The sequence below is a fragment of the Octopus bimaculoides genome, chromosome 9, assembly GCF_046866305.1.
Source record: "Octopus bimaculoides isolate indiv1 chromosome 9, ASM4686630v1, whole genome shotgun sequence".
NCBI lineage: Eukaryota > Metazoa > Mollusca > Cephalopoda > Octopoda > Octopodidae > Octopus > Octopus bimaculoides.
The window spans coordinates 3,281,911-3,307,427 of record NC_142936.1 but is presented as its reverse complement, the minus strand read 5'-3'; the positions used below and the strand labels follow the sequence as shown (position 1 = coordinate 3,307,427).

The following is a 25,517-nucleotide window of genomic DNA, read 5'->3' as shown; positions in this document are numbered from 1 at the left end:
AAAAAAAAAACTAGTAATACAAGTAGTCAACTCTAATAGAGAGAGATAGATATCTTCTTCATCATGAATGGCTATGAGGGTCTAGTTGAGGATGTAGGAATCAAAGGGGCCATTGGTAAAAAAAATGGTTGAGAAACACTGGCTCACCTGTGTCTTTGGAACTTTGAGGAAAATGGAGCTGAATCAATCTGGTTTTCCATTTTTTTTTTTCTTTGCATAGCATGACTATGTAGTAAGATGCTTGCTTCTCAACCACATGGTTCCGGGTTCAGTCCCACTACCTGGCACCTTGGGCAAGTGTCTTCTACTCTAGCCTCGGGCCGACCAAAGCCTTGTGAGTGGATCTGGTAGACGGAAACTGAAAGAAGCCTGTCGTGTTTATGTCCCTATAACTTAGCAGTTCATCTAAAGAGAATGAGAGAATAAGTATCAGACTTCAAAAAATAAAGTCCTGAGATCAATTTGTCCAACTAAAACCCTTCATGGTGGTGCCCCAGCATGGCTGCAATCAAATGACTGAAACAAGTAAAAGATAACTGATATCGTGTCTCAACATCTTATGGCCAGACGCTCCTCTTGCTGCTAACCCCTTTGGTTACCCCCTAACAATATGCAAGGACTCAGTTTACCTGTTCTAAAGCCATTCCTGGAATAATATGTGTGTGTGTGTGTGTGTGTATAAAATATATATATTTATGTTCTTGTGTACTAAATAACAGAAATGGTTTCAGTTCTTGTGAAAATGATAAACAAAGAGGTCTAGTTGTTTAATCTACTGTGAAACGGATTATCTAAGCTGATTATGTTTACATTTAAAGAAGTAGGTAGATTATCCTGTATCCAGTTTTGTATGTTCGGTAAAGAACTTATTATTTTCCTAAGACTCTGAAGTCTTATGATCTGTTGCATTCTAGCCATGGCCAACCATTTTATTTTTCCTTATGCCTACATTACTCTTTCACTTGTTTCAGTCATTTGACTGTGGTCATGCTGGAGCACTGCCTTAGTCGAGCAAATCGACCCCAGGACTTATTCTTTGTAAGCCTAGTACTTATTCTATTGGTCACTTTTGCTGAACTGCTAAGTTTCGGGGATGTAAATATACCAGCATCGGTTGTCAAGCGATGTTAGGGGGACAAACACAGACACACAAACATATACGCACATACATATATACGACAGGATTCTTTCAGTTTCCGTCTACCTAATCTACTCACAAGGCTTTGGTCAGCCCGAGGCTATAGTAGAAGACACTTGCCCAAGGTGCCACGCAGTGGGACTGAACCCGGGACCATGTGTTTGGTAAGCAAGCTACTTACCACGCAGCCACTCCTGCACCTACTTGATTTTCAATTGAAAAACTGAGGTGCAACTGTATACGGGGCAAAACTGATAACAAGTTTGAATCCGAAAAGGGAGGGAAAATTGGAACCAAGATTCAGCATTAAATTAGGAGTGCAGCTTCTACGCATGAGTAAACATGGTAATTCTACTTGTCTCGGTTCATCTTAATCAGAATAGGTGGGTGCCAAATCATGTGGAAATATTACATGTTTAATTGGGATTGAGGTGATTTGGTGCTTAGCAACAAGAACATCTTAGTACAGCTTTGGTATGATGCTGTAGACCAAGGGACTTTTTTGATGGGTGTGTGACATTCTGTTTATTTAGTCACCTGCGATAATTAAGGATAAAATATATACCAAATTAAACTTTGCGGAAACATACTCTGTTGCTTTGCTGAGATTAGGAACGTCGAAGTATTTCATTAAATGCTTAAGTAATAATCTCTAATAATAATAACTATAACACACACACACACACACGTATGTATGTGTGTATGTGTGTGCATGGATATATGAATATATATGTGTGTGCATATATATATGTGTATGTATGTATATATATAATCATAGGATTATTTGTATCAGTGGTTTATTGATTTTCCCAGCACGTGATCGGCACTCTTTGGCTAATAGTGCACACACACACACACACACACACACACACATCAATGTTTCAAATCTTGTTGTTTATTTTTGTTCTTGTTGCTCATGATGCTGCTGCTGCTGACGATGATGATGATGATGGTGATTACAATTATTTATGTTTTAAGTAGCTGTGAACCAGTGTCTTACTTTGTCGTGCATATATAGCTGTTTGTTCGCTTCGAGTGTGTATTTTAAACTGCCTAAACTGCTGTGAATATAAATAATTCAAATAAGGAAGGAAACTTTATGATTTGAACAATCTTCAGGTATAAAAATTTATTGCACTCTTTCATTTTTTGCCAACGTAGAACAACACTCGTTTCTCTGGATTCTGCTGCTTCACTCTATATTCTTCATAATTACCGTTATATACAAACATACAACCACACACAAACACACTAATGTTTTCATATCTGCAGTCTTGAACAGAAGCCTTGTATATTTCCCCTCAGAGAAAGTTCCAGCTGTCTGACAACTTCACTACACACACACACACTGATAAACAAACACACACACTGGTTGTCAGGATATGTAAGGAAGGGACAAGATTCTTTGCTGTTGTCTCGGATGGAAATGTGTTCCTCTGCAAAAGCTGTATGGTTGGCATTATTCATATTCAAGATTTTAGTTTTGCTATAAGCCAGTATTGGAATATTGGAATCTTATTTTATAATCCTGAACAGAGAAAAAGAAAAGGAACCGAAATATAACCAAACTGGAGAAGTAAAGATATGTGTAGATGTATTGATTTAAGTTAAGACAGCAAAATCAGCAAGCATCGAGGAATTTTTATCAAAGAAAATCTCAGGAACATTTTGCCATTTCCATAATCAGGATTTATACATACATAAATATACACACACATGTGCACATGCACACACACGTGTGTGTTATTTTGATTTCTTTTATCTACGTACATACACATGAAAATCCAGTTGGAACTTAAAGCTATTTATTAATAAAATGAAAAGAAGAAAATATAAAAATCAAGTTGATAATAACATGGATATAAAAATTATTTGAATTGTTAAATGCAAAAAAAAAATAATAATAATAAAATGTACAAAATCTATTTTTGAAATTTTCATTCCAAAAATCTTTTACATTTTCCAACTCTCCAGAGTAAGCAACTATTGACGTATTTTAAATATTTGATAAACACCTCAAGTGAACTGTTAAATCTCTTCACAATTTGAACTATTATAATTCTTGTTGGTGTGGTCTTTATATTTACCTAAAATGTCACCCTGGGACCATTAATTAATTTATTTTCCTCCCTGGTGCCAGAATATTTTTGGACACAATTTTTGAAAATGTCTGATGTTTTTTTTGTCATGGATAAAATCTTAACCAAATGGGATCGCAAACAAGAAATAGTTGATCTGTGGCATTCCTTAGCCTATCGGGCCAAATCAAGACCGAAATCTAAATCATATGCCTTGAATGTGAAAAATAAAATTGGCCCCGTAAAACGGAAAAGAGATGCTTCACTTCAAGCTTGGAAAAACTCCTTTGGGCCTTCATCACAAACTGTGCCTTGCCACAACATATGGAAACCAGCAAATACTTCGGTAACTTACAGGAGATCTTTTTCAAATGATGCCATACACTTGGGTGCAAAGGACTGGAATTGTTCCAACTATTCTGGAAATTGTACCAAACAAAACTCTAGACCCCTTCGTAGGTATCAGAGTTCCCCTATTATGGTTCGACCTGCTACCCCTATAAGACCCTCTGCATGCTCACCCTTGAAAAACTTCAGTTGCCAAACACAAATGGAAAGAAGTCAAAGTGATAAAATTGATAATATTAAAGAATCTAAAACATCACGAGAAACTCCTCCAGTGACTTCTTCAAATGTTCCAATTTTCTGTTTAAAATCTTATTTAACGAATTACACAAAATTGGTAGGTAATTTCTTCATTTCTTTCACTTCTTAACCCTTTCATTATCAACCTGGCTGAAGCCGCCTCTGGATCTGTAGTACAAATGTCTTGTTTTCAAAAGTTCTGAATTGAAATCTTTCACCAAACCTTAGTCACAATTTATGTTCCTAACACTAGCTGAATGATAACTAATTCATTTTACTAAATTCTTTGTTATATTTAAAATAATTGAAAGAAACACAGAGCATCTCAAAATAAATGCAATAACAAAAGGGTTAATTCAGTTCTTTGAGTTAGCAAAAAAGGTGGAGCAGATGATTAGATTCTCTACAGCCTCCAATTATCAAAATTAAGGGTTCTCAACTGGGGTCCTTATGACCCTTAGGGTTTCATATAAGATATTTTTGTTGAAATTTATGTGCAATAAATTGCTTGTACTTCTACAATACATAAATTATTTCAACAATTTCTCAATACAGTTCTTAGCTGCATTTAAATATAAAAATACAATAGGGTTTTTTAATCATTGAATGGCTATGAGGGCCCACTTGAGTAAAATAGGAACCAGAAGGGTCCACAGGTAAGAAATGGTTGAGAACTGTTGACCTAGATTCAAATCCTGCCTATGTTGACTTTTCCTTTCATCTTTCTAAGGGACGTTCATCCAATTAACTGTAGCCCATCTGCTACAAATTTGTGGCCTTGTAATGTTAGGAAGCAACAGCAAATGGAAACATGAAAGAAAGGATAGCCATAGACCAGAATGTCTTTGATTATGAGTTATGCTCACACAGAATTAACCTGGAGATGAAAGATGTCAGGTTTGGTAGAATTACTGGTGCACGGGATAATAGTATTTAGTGTCATTCTTCAATGTTTTGTATTCAATCTGGAAGAAGATTCCATGTCCTTTGTAGGCTGTTCAAGACCAGTGAGATCAACAGAGTTGATGCAGATTGATGTTCTTGGGCAGCTGCCAGTTGATGGCTATGAATTTCTTTCCTGTTCAAAACACATTGAACAAGGAAGGAATTTGAGGTGGTTGATGTTTTTGGTAGTAATTATGGTGCCGGGTGGTTAGTGTGGCTGTAAGATGAGGGGATGCTGTCTAAATGGCAAAAGGAGGAGAGAGTTGAGTCAGATGAGCCTTGGAGGCAGAGGGTATCATGCTAGCCAATACAGTTCAATAAATATATGAATAAATTCTATATTTGTTGTCAAATATTTTCTCATCTGATTACAACTGCAATGTGTGTGTGTGTGTGTGTGTGCATGCAATTAAAGTAAGAAAAATTTGCCAGTATGATTTTCAAATAAATCAAATATTGAAAACGAATGTTCCTTTACAACTTATTCATTATGTCATGCACGTATTACACATATGATGTAAACATGTAATGAAAATATAACTGGGTTTTCTCTTGAAATATATAACTGGGTTTTCTATTTTTTGTTCTTCTTTGTGAGTTCCTTGCAGTCACTCAAGGCCTCTATGGTTGACGGAGTCATTCCGATGGAATTTGTTGTGTTTTTACTCTTTTACTTGTTTCAGTCATTTGACTGTGGCCATGCTGGAGAACTGCCTTTAGTCAAGCAAATCGACCCCAGGACTTATTCTTTGTAAGCCTGGTACTTATTCTATCGGTGTCTTTTGCCGAACCGCTAAGTTACGGGGACGTAAACACACCAGCATCGGTTGTTAAGTGATGTTGGGGGACAAACACAGACACACAAACACACACATATATATATATACATATATACAACGGGCTTTTTTCAGTTTCCGTCTGCCAAATGCACTCACAAGGCTTTGGTCGGCCGGAGGCTATAGTAGAAGACACTTGCCCAAGCTGCCGCACAGTGGGACTGAACCCGGAACCATGTGGTTCATAAGCAAGCTACTTACCACACAGCCACTCCTACGCCTGTGTGTATGTCCCTTTTTTTTTCATTTCCGTTCTGTAATCAACGGTGTAGCACCCATTCTCCACCTTTTCAGGTGCTCCCCCCACCTATAAAAATGCCGTCTGGGAAGGACCCCCTGACAAAAAAAAACCTTTTCTCTCCCAGCTACACTACTGTCTGATGTATTTGGACGATTCCATGTGCATTCAAGTTTTCTCTGAGAAAGGGTTGCTTTTGCATTACCCCTATTCATATCCACCTTTAGCCTCTCAAGACCCTTTTAACGGTGTGACCCAAGCAATCCAGAGAGAGGGGCTGGGGACTTATTACTTTTCTTGGCTGTGAAAGGATGAAAGGCATAAGTTGAACTTGATAAAATTCGAACTCGGATCTTAGAACCAAATTCGAACTCGGAATTTTTCTCTCCGCTGTTCCAACGCCTCTACTAGTTCGTTGCTTTCCCAAGTCTTCGACTCAATGCAACATTTCACGAGGCGGTGTTTTTATTGAATTTTTTTCTGGTGTAACACTAATGTGAATATATAATCTAATGTTCTGTCTAACATTTATGATATTTCGATAAACTGCTAGCAATAACGCAACTACCACCAAAACAACCAGCCCAGCCACCACCACCACCACCAACAACAAAACCAACAACAACAACGATCGTAAGATAAACAACTAGTGCAATAACAACAGCAACATGAATCTATCAAAAATAAATCAAAAGCTCAATGAAAGATGAAAGAAAATAAACTAAACAACAGGGAAACTGTTTGATGTTTTCTAAACAGACATGTTTTAGTCGTGGTTCTATGTAAAGAACAATTCAAACATTGATACAAGTATAAAATTAGGAATTCTAAACAGTGTGTGTCTGTGAGATGGTTCATGTAATGTGTGTATTGTATTCTGTGTAGATGTAACGATGGCTGTGTGTGTGTGTTTGTATATGCGCGTGCGCTTCTCTTTCTCTCTCATCCATATTTATTCGTCGTATACGAGTTGCACCCCAGTTTTTTTTTTTTGTTTTTGTTTTTTTCAATCAAAATCAAATATAAAATAATGCGATATATACACGGGTACCCTCGGTGTTCGTGTCCTTACAAATACCCGCACAGAATCTGTGTATGTCCTGTTTTTAGAACAGGTTCACTGTGTTCCTATGCGTTGTAAGAGGCGACTAGAAGAGTTCGCTTCAGGAAGCGCATCCAGCAGAAAAACAATTGACCGTTGGTGTTCCAGTTTCATGCACACACATTCTTTCGTGTGTCCCACTTCAGGCTGTGAGACTCGACACAGTTTCCTATCTTAAACACTTGCCAATTACTCAATGTACCCGCTGCCTACAGCGGTAAATTTTAGCCGGGTGGATGGGTACATTTTCCTTCTCAGGAGGAATTCGGTGAGCAAAAGAATGCTTTAACTTGAAAAATGCTGCATCGTTATTGATATTGTGTTCGCTAGATTGGTTCTCCTAGATTGGTTCTCCTAGATTGGTTCTCCTAGATTGGTTCTCCTAGATTGGTTCTCCTAGATTGGTTCTCCTAGATTGGTTCTCCTAGATTGGTTCTCCTAGATTGGTTCTCCTAGATTGGTTCTCCTAGATTGGTTCTCCTAGATTGGTTCTCCTAGATTGGTTCTCCTAGATTGGTTCTCCTAGATTGGTTCTCCTAGATTGGTTCTCCTAGATTGGTTCTCCTAGATTGGTTCTCCTAGATTGGTTCTCCTAGATTGGTTCTCCTAGATTGGTTCTCCTAGATTGGTTCTCCTAGATTGGTTCTCCTAGATTGGTTCTCCTAGATTGGTTCTCCTAGATTGGTTCTCCTAGATTGGTTCTCCTTGATGTTGGTCTTAGAGAGTGACCAGCTGGCAGAGTCGTTAACACGCTTGCCCTTACGTTCTGAGTTCAAATTCCGCCGAGGTCGACTTTGCCTTTCATCCTTTCGGGGTCGATTAAATAAGTACCAGTTACGCACTGGAGTCAATGTAATCGACTTAATCCCTTTGTCTGTCCTTGTTTAGCCCCCTGTAGGCAATAAAGAAATATATATATATATATTGGTTTTATATTTTGGCACAAGGCCAGTAAGTTTCGGGGAGGAGATAAATTGATTGCTTTGATCTCAGTGCCCAGCATGTCCTTATTCTATCGATCCCGATGGTGAAAGGCAAATGCAACCTAAAGAAATGGGGGGGGGGTAATTTCAAAATGCCGATTTTTGGCAATTTTCCGGAATCTCCGTATCCAAAAACGGAGGTTTCTGGAGGGGGCGTGAGAGGAAATGGGCCGGGGTAGGAAATCTTTCTGTCAACTTCGGCGGAGTTCGAACTCAGAAAGTAAAGACGAACAAGATACCGCTAAGCATTTTGCCCGACTTGCCAACGTTTCTGCCAGCTCGTCGTCTCCGCTTCCCTTAATATTGATTTTTAAAGGATGTTAAATACTCGGTTGATGTAAGGTTGTTCCTGTTATGCAATCAATTATGTTATACACAGAACCACTTTTTTTCTTCTCCGAACTAAGGGGAAATCAGGATGGGGGAGAATTACAGAAAGAAACTGTTTTTCTCGTGTCTGCTGTCTCTTCTTTCTGGCTCGCTCAGAGAGACACTTCAGCCTCTGAACTACAAGCTGTCTCTTCTTTCTGTCTCACTGTTTATATCTCTTTGGTTCAGAAGGAACAGTTGATGCTACAAAATTGTGTTCTTTTTTGCTGCTATTTCTAGCAGCACTCAACGCCATGTGAATGCTGGTTCAAATGGTCGTCATGGTAACTGTTCTGTGTGTTGTTCTTGACGGTGGTGATGATGATGATGGTGTTTAGTTCTGAGGCAGATCTGTTCATGAAGACTTTTCCTTTTTTCGTATAAGAGCCGTTCCAGCCATAATCATTCCATTTTCTTGCCTTTCAGGGACTAAACTGTCAAATGATTGTTTTCCTATTTTAAGAACGGTGGTATGGGATTTCAGGGAAATTTGACTGCTATTTCTAGCAGGTGGAGCGCTTGCCTGATTATTCTTTCACTGGTTCAGACATGTTTATGCGTATTTCTCATATAGAAGAAGAAATTCTTGAAGAAAAGACTTTGTGTTGGGTGGGAGTTGTTGCTCTGGTCCGGAACAAGCAGACTTGGTTCAAAAATAGTCCAGCAGTGACCATCCTGCAGGATTTTGTTTTATAGTACATTAGTATAACACATACACTGGGTTATAAATCACATCAGTTTTTCTTATCGGTTTACTATATAATTGGTAATTAATTAATCAGTCAATTAATTGACCGATTCACCTAATTGGTAATAAAACTAAAGTAAATTACGATTAGTGCAAACGTCTTATTACAAAATTACATTAGAATTACATTATTCCTTGGTTGATGCAGGTATCTATACTATAATAAAGGTGTATGTTGATTAGTTTGGTATATATATCTTTTACTAAAAGAAAGGAATTATTAAAGTCTACACTATTTCGAAAATTCTCATAAATTCCAATTTTAATTAATTTATTTATTTATGTGTTTCAGCCAAGTGGCTGCGGTCATGCTGGTGCACCACCGTGATTTTTTTTTAATTTAAAAATGTGATTTTTAAGATTATTATTATTATTATTATTATTATTATTATTGAAGACTTCAACGGCACAGTCCAATCACAGAACAGTCGTGCAAAGTACAAAATCTGATATACTAAGGACTTCTACGTAGCTTAGTTAAGTGACTATAATATTTTATTTCTTCATAAATTCTGATGCTTTAAGTGTTTGATGTCATTCTAGAATTATTTACTGAGCTTATGAAGGATACAAAGGGAGATTAGTTGTAACGTATCAGAAAAATTACTCAAATTGGGAATCAAAAGTGTAAATATTTAGCGACTAACAGAAAACCGCCCGGAAGGTTGTCTTTCTATGAGAAAGAAGAATGCTTCATTTTATAAAAAAACATGTGCCTGACCGTTTTCTGTTGAAGAAATGCAACAAGTCTTGCACCAAATGCCAGGTCTGCAATAAAATTAAAGTATTCATCCAATTGAACAATTATTAGTAGACATTAAATGATCTTTTCCTCGTTCTAATGATTTTGGATGTATTCTGACTGTAATGGACTTCGGAGTTGTCACCCTTGACTTGAACAAAAGTTATCATTAACACTAATAATCAGTCTGTGCGGGGCCGGGATGTTAATTACATTAAATTATGTTAGCTCTCACTTAACTATGTATACATTATGCAGAAGACGTCTCTGCGAAATTTTTCTATGTCGTTACAAAAACTAGACGGATTATTTATTTATTTATTTATTTTTGCTTAGTGTCACATGATCGCCTGTTTTGTCACTTTGTCGGCATCCTCTTTGCCCTATATAAACACATCATCCTTCTTCTCGCTCTCAGCCTCCCCACCAGTAGCAACGATCTCTTTTACCCTTATGCTTCCGTCCTTCCTCTGTCACTCGTAATTTACTTTTTGGGGTCATGCTGGTAGCGGTAAAGAATTACGTGTATATATATATATGTAAGCATGCATGTAATACATGGATGCTATTTACATAATGTGTGTATGTTTGCGTGCATGCATATGCACCCAACATGTTGCAAATGATGGGAAATGGATTATGTGTGTGTGTGCGTGTATGTTTATAAATATGTATGTGTATTTCTGTATGTGTGCGCATGTGCTTCAATAAATTGTTTAGTGATGGTTAAAACACATTCATTGCCGTGAATTGATTCTTGGTGTTGTTCTTTATTAGTTCCCCCAAATCAACACTGATCGAATCGACTTCTGAATCGAAAGAGTTTTAGCTATGGTCATCGTCCACCTTCCTTCGGGTAGGCGTGTCAATATGCCCTACGCTTTCAGGAAGATTTGGCTGCTGTTTCTGGCAAACTCAGTGGCTGCGTAGATGATGCCTCCCTCGTTGGCTCGCTTCTTTTCTTATATTGCTTATATTTGTGGTGAATAACAAGGATACATTCTTCAAGAACAGCTGACTGGGGTTTCGTGTGTCATGTATATAACACAAGCACGCACACCCTCACGTTAGATAGATAGACAGTCAGATAGATAGATGATATGATAGATAGGACTAGACTAGCATGTTTGGTCTTGGTTGCTAACTAGATATGTGAAGGAGGTGTGTTATTTAAATATTATTGCTTTGTTTTATGGTGTTGAAAATAGGTGTATATAATTGCACACACACACAAGTTGTAGTACCTGTCAAAAATGATGCAGTTTTTCAACTTTCATTAATTCTTAACGTTTCTGCTTCAAGCTTTTCTCTATTTTCTCCTCGTATATCATTTTGTCATATTTCAGCCTATATATATATATATAGGCTCGGGAGTGGCTGTGTGGTAAGTGGCTTGCGTGGCACTTTGGGCAAATGTCTTCTAATATTGCTTTGGGCCGGAAACTGAAAGAAGGCTGTCGTATATATGTGTGTGTGTGTGTGTATATATATATGTTTGTGTCTGTGTTTGTCCCCCCCCCACAATCGCTTTACAACCGATGCTGGTGTGTTTACGTCCCCGTAACTTAGCGGTTCGGCAAAAGAGACCGATATGATAAGTACTAGGCTTACAAAGAACAAGTCCTGGGGTCGATTTGTTCGACTAAAAGGCAGTGCTCTAGCATGGCCGCAGTCAAATGACTGAAACAAAAAGAAAAAAAACGCAATTAAAATTTAGCTAAAGACAGGTTTTGTGTATCACAACAAACAGCACTCTCTCTCTCTTTCTTTTTTCCTCTCTCTCTCTCTCTTTCTTTTTCTCTCTCTCTTTCTTTCTTTTTCTCACTCTCTCTTTCTTTTTTCCTCTCTCTCTCTCTCTCTTTCTTTTTCTCTCTCTCTTTCTTTCTTTTTCTCACTCTCTCTTTCTTTTTTTCTAACTCTCTTTCTCTCTCTCACACACACATGCCTCTATCAAAAACGAGTTGTTTACACTCATGACTATGTATAAATCTACCATGCAAAATTGCGTTGAGTCTCTCTTTATACTTCCATACACAAACTTACCAAGTTTTGTGCGTATAATGTTATGCATAGATTTATGTTAATACGGGTTTCCTGCAATCATTCGTGTCGCTTGTTAACCCCAGGTCTGCCCTGGTCCAGCCCTACCCTGTATCCTATCCATGGCCATCATTCATATTTTTGCAGCACCCGATGTACCCTTTTTTTGTCAATATGGAAGGATGTAATTACTTGGAGCTGATGTAGTAGTCCCCTCGTGTTTATCAGCAGTTACTGCACACAAATTAAGCGAAGCAGGGGTGGAAAGGATTACGAATTAAGGCTTCTGTGCCTCAGGGCTTAACAACATTGTCTGCTCTGTAAGAATAAGAATGCAGTGAGAAAGCAGACTGTCGTATTTATAATGATGTCTTACAAACTATTGTTATCTGGCTGTTAGTGTTTAGCTGTGAACTTGAAAGGGAGTTGCCTGTTATTTCTAGCAAGTCGAGGGTCCTCTTACAGGCTTCCTCGCTGGCTCCACGTTCTTTTTACTGACAGTGCGGAAATATAAATTAATTTGATTCCATACAGGAACCGTTATACATATATATGTGCGTGTGTGTTTATGTCTATCTTAGAAGAGGCATACGTATTGTAATCACGCACGCACATTCAATTCGGTGCAACCGGCCGTCTTCGTAATGACAAACGAGTAGAGAGAAATTTACTGTTTTTTGAAGTCAGAGCAAATTATATACCGTTATTTATTGTTTATTATTAACTGTTATCATTCAATGCTGATTGCCGCCACCGACCGAATGAATCGCTCGACTGTCGTCACAAGTCCCAAGGCGACCCGCCCCTCCAACTCGCCATCCTATAATGACAAGCTGAGACTTTATTTGTGAAACAGCTGGAGAAACATTGTTAGAAGCGGGCGACGAGGGTATATATATGTGGTTACAGTTAAGGCTATCTTCGCCTATCTGTCCTTAACTTTATATTCACTCCTCGAACTATGAACTACCATAATACTGGATTGCTGTGTGGATAAATTAATAGCATACTCACATCTACGTATATATATATATACATATATTTACATATTGTTGGAATTGTACTGTTGGTTGTCACCATGAAGATGTTTAATCCGTACAAATATTACTGCAAGGTACTGTATTAATTAATTTTAAGTTGTGTTTTGTTAAAGTTATTTGATCTCCTGAATCGTTTGTTTAAAGCGAAACCATTTACATACGTGGTGGTATTGTCATGATAAAAACACATGTAACATTATATTCACATTTGTTTTGATTTAGTGAACTGTTTTGTTCTTTTGTAGCAGAATTAAATACTAAAAAGTTTTACTGCCAGGTTACTGACACAATTTCACTCCATCTTATAGTTTAATTATTATAGTGAAGTGGTAATATAACTAGAGAAAGAATGGTGGGTTGGCGATCGGTAGCGACCTTGCATTATTGACTGTGGTTTTTACATTCTGGGTTCAAATCGCAGAATACAAAAGCCATGAGCTAAAAGACTTGCATTTAACTTATCTCGGATCAATAATCGACTATGCAAATTTCTGGTCTGGTACGGTTCTTAGAAATTATTTTTGTTGACGCTTAGTTTGTCGTCTTGCATTCTTATTTTTGGTCTAGGAAAAAGACAATGGATTTTTTAAGACTTGCAGAATCGAAGGCGGTGGGCAAGCTGGCAGAAACGTTAGCACGCCGGGCGAAATGCTTAGCGGAATTTCGTCTGCCGTTACGTTCTGAGTTCAAATTCCACCGAGGTTGACGTTACCTTTCATCGTTTCGGGGTCGATAAATTAAGTACCAGTTGCGTACTGGGGATCGATCTAATCTACTGGCGCCCGTCCCCCAAAATTTCAGGCCTTGTGCCTAGAGTAGAAAAGACAGGCAAAATCGATAGAGCATTTAACAAAATACTTTGCGGTATTTAGTTCGGTCGCTTCACGTTGCGTGAATATAAATCCCACCAAGGTCAACTTAGCCTTTCATTCTTCCGGGGGCGGGTTGACAATATCGTCTATACCCCCACCACCCACCACTGCACATACAATGTGTGACGTTTTGTTTATGATAGAAAATTTGGGCTTCTTTTTTTTTTATCGCTTCTATAACATCTCTGTTTATAAAAAATTAAAATTATATAAATAAATAAAAGCAAACATACTGGTAATTTAGTGAAGGCTTATATATGTTTTCACGTTATAATTTCTCCCGTAATTAAGCGGGGTTTCATTCTACTAAAATCATTAGATAGTAGTTTTGATGGTCAGCCAGGATAAGAAGCAATTTATTTGTGAACCTGCTTTTAATATCAGTCCTTTTCAGTCGTGTGGTATATTTGGAGCTTTGGCAGTTCGTTAACCAGAGGATCATAAGGGTGGGGGGAACGAAATTTGCTTAAGGGTTGCAAACCTAAGTCAACTCCAGATGTTCAAAGCGTTTTATCACCCATCAAAAATTTTTAGGGGTTACACTTGCACTCCCAGCACCCCTCGTTCCCGAGCCTATACAAGGGGTCCTTTTATTACCTGGCATCGATCAAACAGAATGCAGTTACATCATTTAATAATACACGTGGCTTTTATTTATTTGGTGTAATTATATTTCAGTTTCTGCCTTTTCAAAAAAAAAAAAAATCTAAGTTAAACGCATTTTACGTAAAGTCGGACATTACGGTTCTAATTTTGCTTCAGATTTTTTTAATACATTTAACGATTATCTCTTTACCCTATACTTTACATAATTAATTAATTAGCTTCCTTCCAGTGCCTTTCTCTTTGTTGATCGCCATTATTAAAAATCTTCCAAACATATTAGGCACCCTTATGACAAGGAAAAACAATTATAATTACTCCTGATACACCCATGATTTGGTGAACCAGTCGAGGAAATTCACGGTTCCTCGTTCCAATGAAAGAGAAAAACATCAGGAAACATGGCGTCCTAGTCACAATGGAAATCCAGCAGAAAGCAGGAAGAATTTTAAGAAGAAATACAAAGTGTCTTTCATTCTTCACTCCCTTTCTGTGATGCTAGTCTTCATTTCTATTTTTTTATTCTTCCGGTACTTGTTTTGCCAAACCACTAAGTTAAGTGGATGGAAACAAACCAACACTGGTTGTCAAGCAGTTGAGAGCCAAACAAAAACGCACAGATACCTGTACTTTTATTCTTTTACTTGTTTCAGTCATTTGACTGCGGCCATGCTGGAGCACCGCCTTTAGTTCACCAAATCGACCCCAGGATTTATTCTTTGTAAGCCTAGTACTTATTCTATCGGGCTCTTTTTGCCGAACTGCTAAGTTATGGGGATGTAAATACACCAACATCGGTTGTCAAGTGATGGTGGGGGGACAAATACATATAAATATATATATATATATATGCTCGACTGGCTTCTTTCAGTTTCCATTTATCAAATCCACTCGCTAGGCTTTGGTCGGCCCGAGGCTATAGTAGAAGACACTTGCCCAAGGTGCCATACAGTGAGACTGAACCCGGAACCATGTGGTTGGGAAGCCAGCTTCTTACCACAATCCTGCTCTTATATACATATTCTATATATGTATGTATGTATAGTTAAATAAGATTTGGCCCAAAGTCTTATATGCTTTATCCAGCATTCTCACACTGAGTGAAATGACTGTATGATCTAAGGAAGGACTTCTCTAAGCGATCACCTTAGGAGGCACATTTTACACCTGCGTGTACGATAATGGTTACAGAACATGTCACCTGTGTACTAAAGGTGTAGAAATGGGCTGAAGCAATTGTAGGGATTTTCAATAATGTCACTCATTCCATTTTCTATCATTTATCTACACACACACACACACACACACACTGTGCTTCTGCAGTTTCTGTCCACCAAATTCACTCACAAGACATTGTTTCAATCTGGGGCTTTCCAAAGGTGCTGCGCAATGGAACTGAACCCAAAGCTGCATGGTTTTGAAGTTTATTTCTTAACCACATGACCATGCATGCAAGCATTTTCTGAAATCCCAAGAAATTTCTCAGCCCAGATATACTGTATCCCTAGCGTATCTCTCTCATAGACCCTGAATAACACATTAAAGTTTAGCTCATTTAACACGAAAAGAAAATCGTTGAACATTTCTTTTGTATTTTCGGTTTTTGTTTTTGTTTTTTGTTGCTGTTATTTAACATTAATATTAAACAAGAAATTTCAATGTTGACCTTGTTCTATTCTTAGAAATCATGATTATCCTTTAAATACTGGTGTTGATATAATCAATTCTCTCCACTCTAGATTTGAGATCTTGTTGTACCTGATTTAGAAATTATTATTATTATTATTATTAATATTTTTATAGCAGTGAGCTGGCAGAATCATTAGCACGCTGGACGAAATGCTTAGCGATATTTCATCCATTGCTATGTTCTGAGTTCGAATTCTGCTGAAGTCAACTTTGCCTTTCATCCTTTCAGGGGTCAATAAATTAAGTACTAGTTGCATACTGGGGTTGATCTAATTGACTGGCTCCCACTCTCCAAAAATTTCGGGCCTTGTGCCTAGAGTAGAAAGGAATATCTATATAATTTGTATACAGTACTATAATGATATTATAATAAATTCATAGTATCCCGCAATCCACTGCCTTCCTCCCAGCATCTCCTTTTTTCTACCACCCCCTTAAGCACCAGCCCACCGGAGGGTGGCAGTAGCACCTACTTTGAGATCTTGTGGTCTAGAACATGTCTGTGTGTCTACTTATATACAACACAAACACACAACCATAATGCACATTAAGAAAACATGCGTACAATTTAACTGTGTCTTCTAATGTTTAGCACAAAGACTCAATTACTACAAACACCAAGAAAATCTGCATGCAGCAAGAACCGTCACGCTTGTTATATTACAGGGGTTAGTGCATACCGTTGGTATTACAAAGTCTGGCTGCTACTAACTGCTAACCTTAAACTGCTGCAAGTGAATGTTTGAGACAGTGTATGGACAAAAAGCTCAATACATTGTTGAAACTCTAGTCTGAAAAATAAAATCAAAACTGTTAATTTTAAAACATCTGTATTTCATTTGGTGCTTCCCACCGACCACCCTGTCTTAAAGTCCTCTCCCCATTCCCTCCCCTTTCTCACTGCAAAATACCCTTTCCTGGGGGGGCCTTAAGTTCCGACCAACTGGTGCATTATAAATCTGTTACCATGCGGGTAACACGCTAACTAATGTGGTTTATTTGGCTTTTTATTTTCTTTGGGTGTTGTTTTGTCCTCTAAGCAAGGTTTTACAAAATTATTTTTTTGTTTTGTTTGGGAAGTAGTGGGGAGTGGGGTGATGTACTTAATCCTGTTTCAGCTTCTGTGTGTTTTTGTTTGTATGTACATGTGTGTGTGTGTATATATATTTCTACACACACACACATACATAATCGTATATATATATATATATATTTATGTATATGTGTGTGTTGGTCTATTTGTGCTTATGTATGTATATTTGTGTGTGTGTGTGTGTGTGTATCCATTGTTATTGAAGGAAATGAGAAAACGAGACAAAAAATAAGGAAAACATTCGGGGTAAAGGAAATGGAAAGGAATGGTGATTCCCATTGAAGGTGGGTGGGAGTAGAAGGCAAACATTCCTGTTCTCTTGTGGATAAAATACTGGAGAAATTACATGATGTCATCTAGAAGTTTTTTTACTTCAGTATAATGAAACAATTGTTTTGATATGAGCGACGGAGGATTACCAAGGGGCCCTTAAGGACAATGATGGTGATTGTGATGCTGGTGGCAAGGAGGGGGATTACACCCTTATCACTTTAACTGTAACCTGATCGAGGGGAAGAGAACTCTTGGTTACCTTGTAGATGAAACACCAAGAGATTTTGTTAGATTGAGCTAACATAATAATGAAAGCCATTCCACTCGTGGCAGTCTTGTCTTTTGAAGGGAGTGTGGGACCAGATTAACTCATGCATTTGCTCATCTGACCCTTTGGCCCTTCAGATTATTCTCTCCAATCTAGTGCTAATTTATTCGTGTTGTTTTCAGTTAATCATGCATTGCAGCTTTGAGATTTCGATGATGTAACTGTTTATTTTTAGAATGACATTGTAGGGTAGGTATGAAAAGTTGGATCTGGCCAGTTTGATCATGAATCAGGAAGAATATTTGGGCTGGATTATGGTCAGCTTAAATGCTAAAGGGTTAAGATGATGGGCCATAATTATGAGGGAGATTTGGGTTGCTATTTCATGCAAATTGAGTGACTATGTAGAAGCTTCTTTGTTGGCCCCTTTGTTCTGGAGTGCAGTCATCCTCTTCAGTTCTTAGGAAAGGTCAGAACTCACCCCCCCCCCCCCCCCCGCAAGTAAACAAAAACATTCTATATAAATTAACTGCTAAGAATTTAGTATATATTTTTATTGATTTGCCACATGGTGCTACATGGGTGAGCAAAATCAATAATAACTTTATTTTATTAACCCTGCCCCTGCATTTTATTGGTATTTTATTTTATTGATCCGTGGAAAGATGAAATGTAGAATTGATCACAGCAGTGTTTGAACTCAGAACATTAAAAAAACAACCCATAACTAAATACTGGATCCACCACAAGACCGAGTTTTGTTTTGGTGTGGTCGATTGTGTCTCAATGACCCTCAGACCTAAACCAGTGCAGTACAACCTCTGGCTGGGTTTCCCACGCTAAACAGGTCAAAGGCTAGAGGCCAGACTAATATGGGCCACCTCTTCCCTGTTTGCATGAGGCCAACGTCCTCCCATACTTAGGGGAAAAGCAAAGTTACAGAAGCAGTGAAACTAGCAAAACCTGGAAGAGAGAAGGCCTCAAGGAAGAGCAGATCTTGAGGTGTAAGTGGGGGTGGATAGGTCACACTATAAAGCCCTGGGTTGACCACAGCATAGGTCACCGATCATAGGCAGCAAAGGGCTTATAAATGCTGCACAGTGTTTTTGTCCAACATTTTTGTAGTTTTGTGAATCCAAATGATATATGACCTTGTAAGGACTAATTTGAGGTTGAATAGAACACTGGATTCTCATGCTGAATCTATCAATTGGTGGGTGACTGCTTTTACTGATTATACCAGTTGTGTTTGCTATTTCATAAAATTAAAATAATTGGTACAGATTGTTCGTTATGATATCTCGTTTGAAAAGAGGGCAATGCAAGTGTTCTGTTATCTGCTCAGTCAAAGTTGACTTGAGGTTAATTAACTTCCTAATCAATTTATTTTGTCATCAGGTGGCATGTAAAATACACCATTTTGAGCATGGCCGTTGCCAGTACCGCCTGACTGGCCTTTGTGCCAGTGGCACGTAAAAGTACCCACTAGACTCTCGGAGTGGTTGGCGTTAGGAAGGGCATCCAGCTGTAGAAACTCTGCCAAATCAGATTGGAGCCTGGTGTAGCCATCTGGCTCACCAGTCATTAGTCAAATCGTCCAACCCATGCCAGCATGGAAAGCGGACGTTAAACGATGATAATGATGATGACGATCAATAATCATTGTCCCCTATTTTCCAGTTAACTGGTTGAATAGTGTCTCTTCCTGAAAGTCATGTAGATTATAGAGAGTGCCATAGTTTATTGGGTTGTTGGGGCACCATTGAAGACTTTGTCTGAGTTACATCAGCATTTGGTTAGAGCAGCTTTAAGAAATAGTAGTCAAATCACCTTCAAATCACACCCAGCCACCTTAAGAAAGGGAAGGACTTGTCGTACAAAAGCATGGAATAAAATATCTGCAGCTGAAACACCTTTTGATCATAGGTTTACTCAGCTGTGGCTGACCCAGGGATAAACAGCAGCAAATAGTGTTACGAACAACAGCATGTTGTTAGCATTGGGTGGTAGTGGTGGTGTTGGTGGTGGTGGTGCTTCTTTACAGCTTGTTGATCTAGTTTATTCGTGAATGACATCTGATTGACACCTGGCTGTACTCACAGCTCAGTCACTCAGCCATTTAATGTGCTTAATTGATTGTGAATCCATTTCAATAAGTTGGTTAATTGCAGGAACAGAAACGTCAATTGTGTAACAACAGGAAAGGCATCCAGCTGTAGAAAATAGGCAAAGAATGGTTGAGGACCCCTGGTTTGGCATAACTCCTCTTGGCTTTCCACTGCATTGCATTATAATAATATTTCCTTATTATGTCTGGAGAAAGTCATTATCTGTTAGTACCTTATTATTTAACACACTAACCGGTTTCCACTCATTGAATTATTTATTTTTCCTAAAGTTTTCATTGCGTCTTGCAACCTTTTCAATGGTCATTGAATGGACAGAGTCAACAATTATTGAAAAGGTTGCAAGACGAAACAAAAATTTTAGAAAAAATAAGTAAATGAGTGGAAATCAAACTGGTGAATGTGTTAAATAATAAGATACAAAAAGAGAATGACTCTCTCCAGATACAACAAAATATGCTTCAACACACGAATTCACATAAAGAATTTGGCAAACCAAACCCCAAAACGAAATCTTTCCTTAGACTTGATTTCAATTCTGGTTGCAGTCTTTTTGAATTTCTCTTCCCCTTGAGCTGTGGACGTTGGTGATTGTGTGTTAACAAGTAATGTATTGTGAAAGTATTATGGAATGGAAGATGGAGATGGATGGGTTAACTTTTAGGTCTACCCTAATTGAGCTGATCTATGATTGAGTTCCGGCCATGACCTTCCCATCTTTATTTTTCTAAGTATAGTATATCTAGAGCTACATTATTGAATGTACTCAGCGTTATTTAATATGATGGTATGTCATTTAATAAAGATTTGGCTATTATTTCTAGCAGATGGAATAACCATGTAGAGGCATCTCTCTCGATATTTGCAGATCGTTAAGTATAATGGTGATGACTTTGATAACTGTGGTATGCTTTTGTCTGTCTGGTTGTCTGTTTGTCCTCTATTCTTACTCCAAAGAGGAAGTGACAGAGGTGACAGTGGGAGTAATATATGGTTTAGCATTCTATCAGTCTGTCTCTCTACCCCCCCTCGTCTCTCTGTCTCTCTACCCCCCCCCCCCTCGTCTCTCTGTCTTTCTCACTCACCTTGCCACTCTCTCTCAGCATAGTGGTGATACTATGTGAAAGTGACAATTCTGAAATGAAGGTCATGGTGGTGGTGGTGGTGGTGGTGGTGGTAATTTCAAAATTGGGACGGGTAGTAGTGGGGAGGAGTGAAAGTGATGTCATGAAATTTACTAAGTTAGGGGACTCGGGAGTGGTGATGACAAGCCTGGAGGTGGTGGCACAGATTTTAATGTGCTGGGAGGTGGGGGGAGCGGGGTAAGAGTTAGTTTAACAGTTTGTTGTGATGATGATGATGATGATGGTTGGGATAAATGTATAATGTGTGTTTAAATCTCTTCCCCCCTCTCTTTCTCTTTATCCTCTTTCTCTGTTGTCTCCAAGCTGTAAAGAAAAACAAAACTGTAAATAAACATAGAAAATTATTAAAAAAAGAAAAAAACACATTATTAATGATATTAGTTGGTGTTTAATTTGTTGTTAATGTCCCATTTCCATTTTTCACTAATCAGATTTGTCACAGTTAGTCATCAATCCCAATTGAATGAGACACAAAACAGAAGACAGGACATGCACAGATTTTTTTGTTTTTCTTCTTTTTTTCTCACACATCTTCCATCTTTTCACCCAATCCCCCCCCCCACAAGTCTACGAAAGTTATTTCTGCCCCACCCATCCACCCATTAACATCGTCTTGCAGTCTCAACATAAACATCCCTGATAACTTAACATGAAGGAATTTGTTTGTTGCTTCTTGGTGTGTGTATATGCCCGTCAATGTATGTATGTATGTATGTATGTATTAATTAATTAATTAATTAGTCAGGGACAGAAAATGGAACCCACTAGATTCGTTATTCAAATTCCCTACAATTCTTTCGACTCCTCCTGCATTTGTACCTCACAGGTGAGATGCTGAACAATTAGCAATCTTGCATCTCCTCAGGTGACTTTTTAAACAAGTACCTCACTCTTTCTTCCCTCCATTTCACCCAGCTCTATTAAGATAGATTTTTAGATTTTTTTCTATATTTAAGAGATGACGAATTATGTACATTATTTACATTTGACGGATATTTGTCCTCATCTTGTTTGTTAACACAACGTTTTGGCTGATATACCCTCCAGCTTTCATCAGGTCTCCTGGGGGAATTTCGAACCTAGATTCTCATTCCTAAGGTATTTTTCAGATGTTATTACTATTATTATTATTATTATTATTCAGGTCACTGCCTGGAATCGAACTCGGAATCTTGGGGTTAGTAGCCCACGCTCTTAACCACCTTAGGAATGAGAACCCAGGTTCGAAATTTCCCGAAGACACCTGATAAAGGCTGGAGGGTATATCAGCCGAAACATTGTGTTAACAACAAACAAGATGAGGACAAAATCTGTCAAATGTAAATAATATACATCATCCAATGTTTCCTTTCAGTGATTTTAAGAGACAATTGACTGCTATTTCTAGCACGGCAAGTAAACACAGAAAAATCCCACATTGGCTCATATGAACTTAATTGTTGCCATAGACATGGTAGCTTGCAATTATTCAGTTACCCAGATTAACAATCTCATTGTTTTTCTTCATCTTTGTTGCATTCATTTCTGAATTCCCATTGTATCAACAAAACACATACACACCAATGTGCCTTAGGTATTTAATATATGCCCATCTCTCTCTCTCTCTTTCTTTCTCTCTCTCTCTCTTTCTCTCTCTCTCTCTCTCTCTCTCTTCCCCTTATGCCTACCTATCTGGGGGGTTTTTTATGTCTCTATCTATCTAAATATGTCTTTGTGGCTCAGTATCTATCAGTAATCTGCCTATCTATACCTGCCTCTGTCCCTATCTGTTTGTATGTCTGTAACTATAACATCATTTGTCTCCATCCATCACTCTATCTATCTGTCTGTCTGTCTGTCTATCTTTCCATCTATCTATCTATCTATCTATCTATCTATCTATGTGTCTTTCTTTCTTTCTCAAAACAATATGTTAAGACATGTTAAGATGCAGTGCAGACAGGAAATAGTTTCAGTTTGAAGCCCCTGGGGGGAGGTATCTCCAAACATAAGCTTTCTCAAACTTTCTAACATTACCTTCCCATTTCCCTCTTCCCCACTTCTCATAATATATATATAAAAACATTAAATTGTGTTCGCGTCTGAATGGATGCATTGAGACAACTACACTACTGATTCGGTCAGGTTGTTGTAAAAAAAAAAGAAATTCCTAATAATGATGAAGAATTATGCTGGATGAAGAGAAAAGAAATGTGCTGGAGACTGGTACCATAGGGTACTCCTGATAAATGCTGGTTTAGGACGATTTGGAATATTGTAGGTAGTTCAAGCAACATTAAAGGAACAGGACTTTGGTGCTGCAGATATTCTGTCTTCTCTTTAAACGTTTGTTTCTGATAAATTCTTCTCAGAATTGTAGTTTTTTCTCTATAAGTTAATTTTTTTATCTTGTAAATTTACTTTCTGGTTCTTTCGTTCTTACTTCACAGCAAGTTTTTCTGAAGGATAAGCTAGGATATGCATGTTGATGAGGTCAGAATAAGAGCGAAACATGACCAGAATTTTCTCCTATACTTGCTGATGGTGGTGGAGGGGAAAATTTAAATAATTTTAGTTACTGACTAATATTTTCTTTACGTCATCCCCTAATTATTTATTGTTAGATTTTTAGTGGTTTTTGCATTAAAATTATTAATAGTAATTTACCACAAACTCACACATACTACTTGCAGATATACGTAATGTATATATATAAATATAAAAATGGAACAAAAACGCGATAGAGGACATTAAAATGTTTGGACACATAGACGATACAAAGGCGGACAAGAGAAACAACAATTAGAAGGACAGGTCATTCTTGGCTTTCTTTATTCAGTCAAGTCCCAGAAGTCATGACCATTTCGGGCAGTTACACTTGAGATGGTTCGATCTGGTTGCTCCCAAAAAAGTCTAAGCTAAGAGCATTAGACCCCTTTGTCAGAAAGCTAGTGAATGTGTACAGCAACAAAGACAAAAACAAACAAACAAAAAAATGGAGAACATGGTACACAATTACAAATACAAACAACAAGAAATAACAACAGGCGTCTTTCGACTCCACTCACATAGACACTCACACACACTCAGGCTGAGAGGCACTCACTCTTTTCTCTCTCTCTCTCTTACATCTAGTCATACTCACAAAAAGAGGTATGCACATACACACAGCTGAATACCCCCACATGACGAGATGATGCACATTTATACACATGCGTGTATGTGTACATCCAAACACATACTAGTCAGGGTACTAAAACTGAAAGTCAACAACAATGAGTCTCCCAATTGAAGCCTGCTGTTAATGGAGGGAAGATGAAAGCTTCAGTCAACATTGAACTTATTGTTATGCTTAGCTAACCTCTCTCTCTCTCTGATAATTAATTTCTAAACCAGATTTCCTCATTAGTACTTTTAAATACCTAAATAAGATATGTAAATAGCCAAGGAAGACATTAAGAGACACACAGACAATACAAGAAGTCCTGTCATTGTTTAACCCTGGACCAACCCTCATCGAGTAGATCAAATGCTTATGTCTGAGCAAAGGCATCCCAGCTGTAAGTCAGACCAAACCAGGGAGTTGTGAGTCAAGTTTGGGGTTAGTTGGCACCACCACCATCATCATCATCATTTAACATCTACCTTCCATACTGGCATGGATGGACCTATAATTTTGATATGGGGATTCTCCTTTTGTTAGAGGCGAAAGGAAAGGGTCTCAGTCAGTTTTATATATATGTATGTATATATACATATATAGTTGAAATTTATAGAAAAACAAAAGACGAAGACAGGTGTATAAACAGCAAACAGGTGTATTAGTTTAATGCTCGGGAAGGTGAAAAAGTCTTTTACGTTTCGAGCTTACGCTCTTCAACAGAAAGGAACACAAGGAAATAAACAGAGAGATAATAAAAACAAAAACTTTGGAGCTAGTGGTCAATTATGGCGGCTTACTTTTTTATTCTGTTGTGTCTGGGGAGAGTCATTTTCTTATCGTGCCTTAAAATTTAACACACTCACCGTTAAAATTTCCACTTATTATTTTTTTTAATTTTTTATTTTCCTAAAATTTTAAGGCACGAAAAGAAAATGACTCTCCCCAGACACAACAGAATATGCTTCAACACACGAAATCACATAAAAAATCTTGCAAACCAAATCCAAAAACGAAATACTTTTTTATTCTTTTACTTGTTTCAGAAATATTTTTTGGGATATTTTTTTGTGCAACTCTAATCTGTCTCTTTCCTTTCTTTCACCTTCCTTTCTTCTCTCCCTTTCTCTCCTCTGACTTTTCCTCCCACTACCATCTGGTTGGTCACAATCTAATGCAGTGTCATTCACTTTTTGCAATGCCTTTGAACCAATCCGTCATATTTATCTGAATTCTTCACTCTACCTTTCTCTTGTGTTTGTTTGAGTCCTCTCAGTTCTCATTCTCCTTTGCATTACTCCACACTTGTCTGTCTGCTAACCCACAGATTTTTTTTGTTGTATATGTATAATTTTTTTTTTTTTTTTTGTCTTCACCCTAAGGCCATATTCTGCTTATTTCATTTATTTTCTTTCGTCTATTGTTCCTCCTTGTTTGTCCATCTTGTTTTGTTATGTTTTGGTCG

At 37.8% G+C, this 25,517-nt stretch overlaps 1 protein-coding gene across 1 annotated transcript in view; it reads left to right on the top strand.

Annotated features, from left to right (window-relative positions):
* Positions 1–2,086: 2,086 nt before the first annotated feature.
* The window catches only part of LOC106869150 (nostrin), a 58,772-nt gene continuing 35,341 nt past the window's right edge, over positions 2,087–25,517 (top strand). Inside the window, exon 1 of the mRNA XM_089356956.1 lies at positions 2,087–3,898. Coding sequence (XP_089213082.1) covers positions 3,305–3,898 — 594 coding nt within the window. The 5' untranslated portion in view covers positions 2,087–3,304. The remainder of the gene's footprint in view (positions 3,899–25,517) is intronic.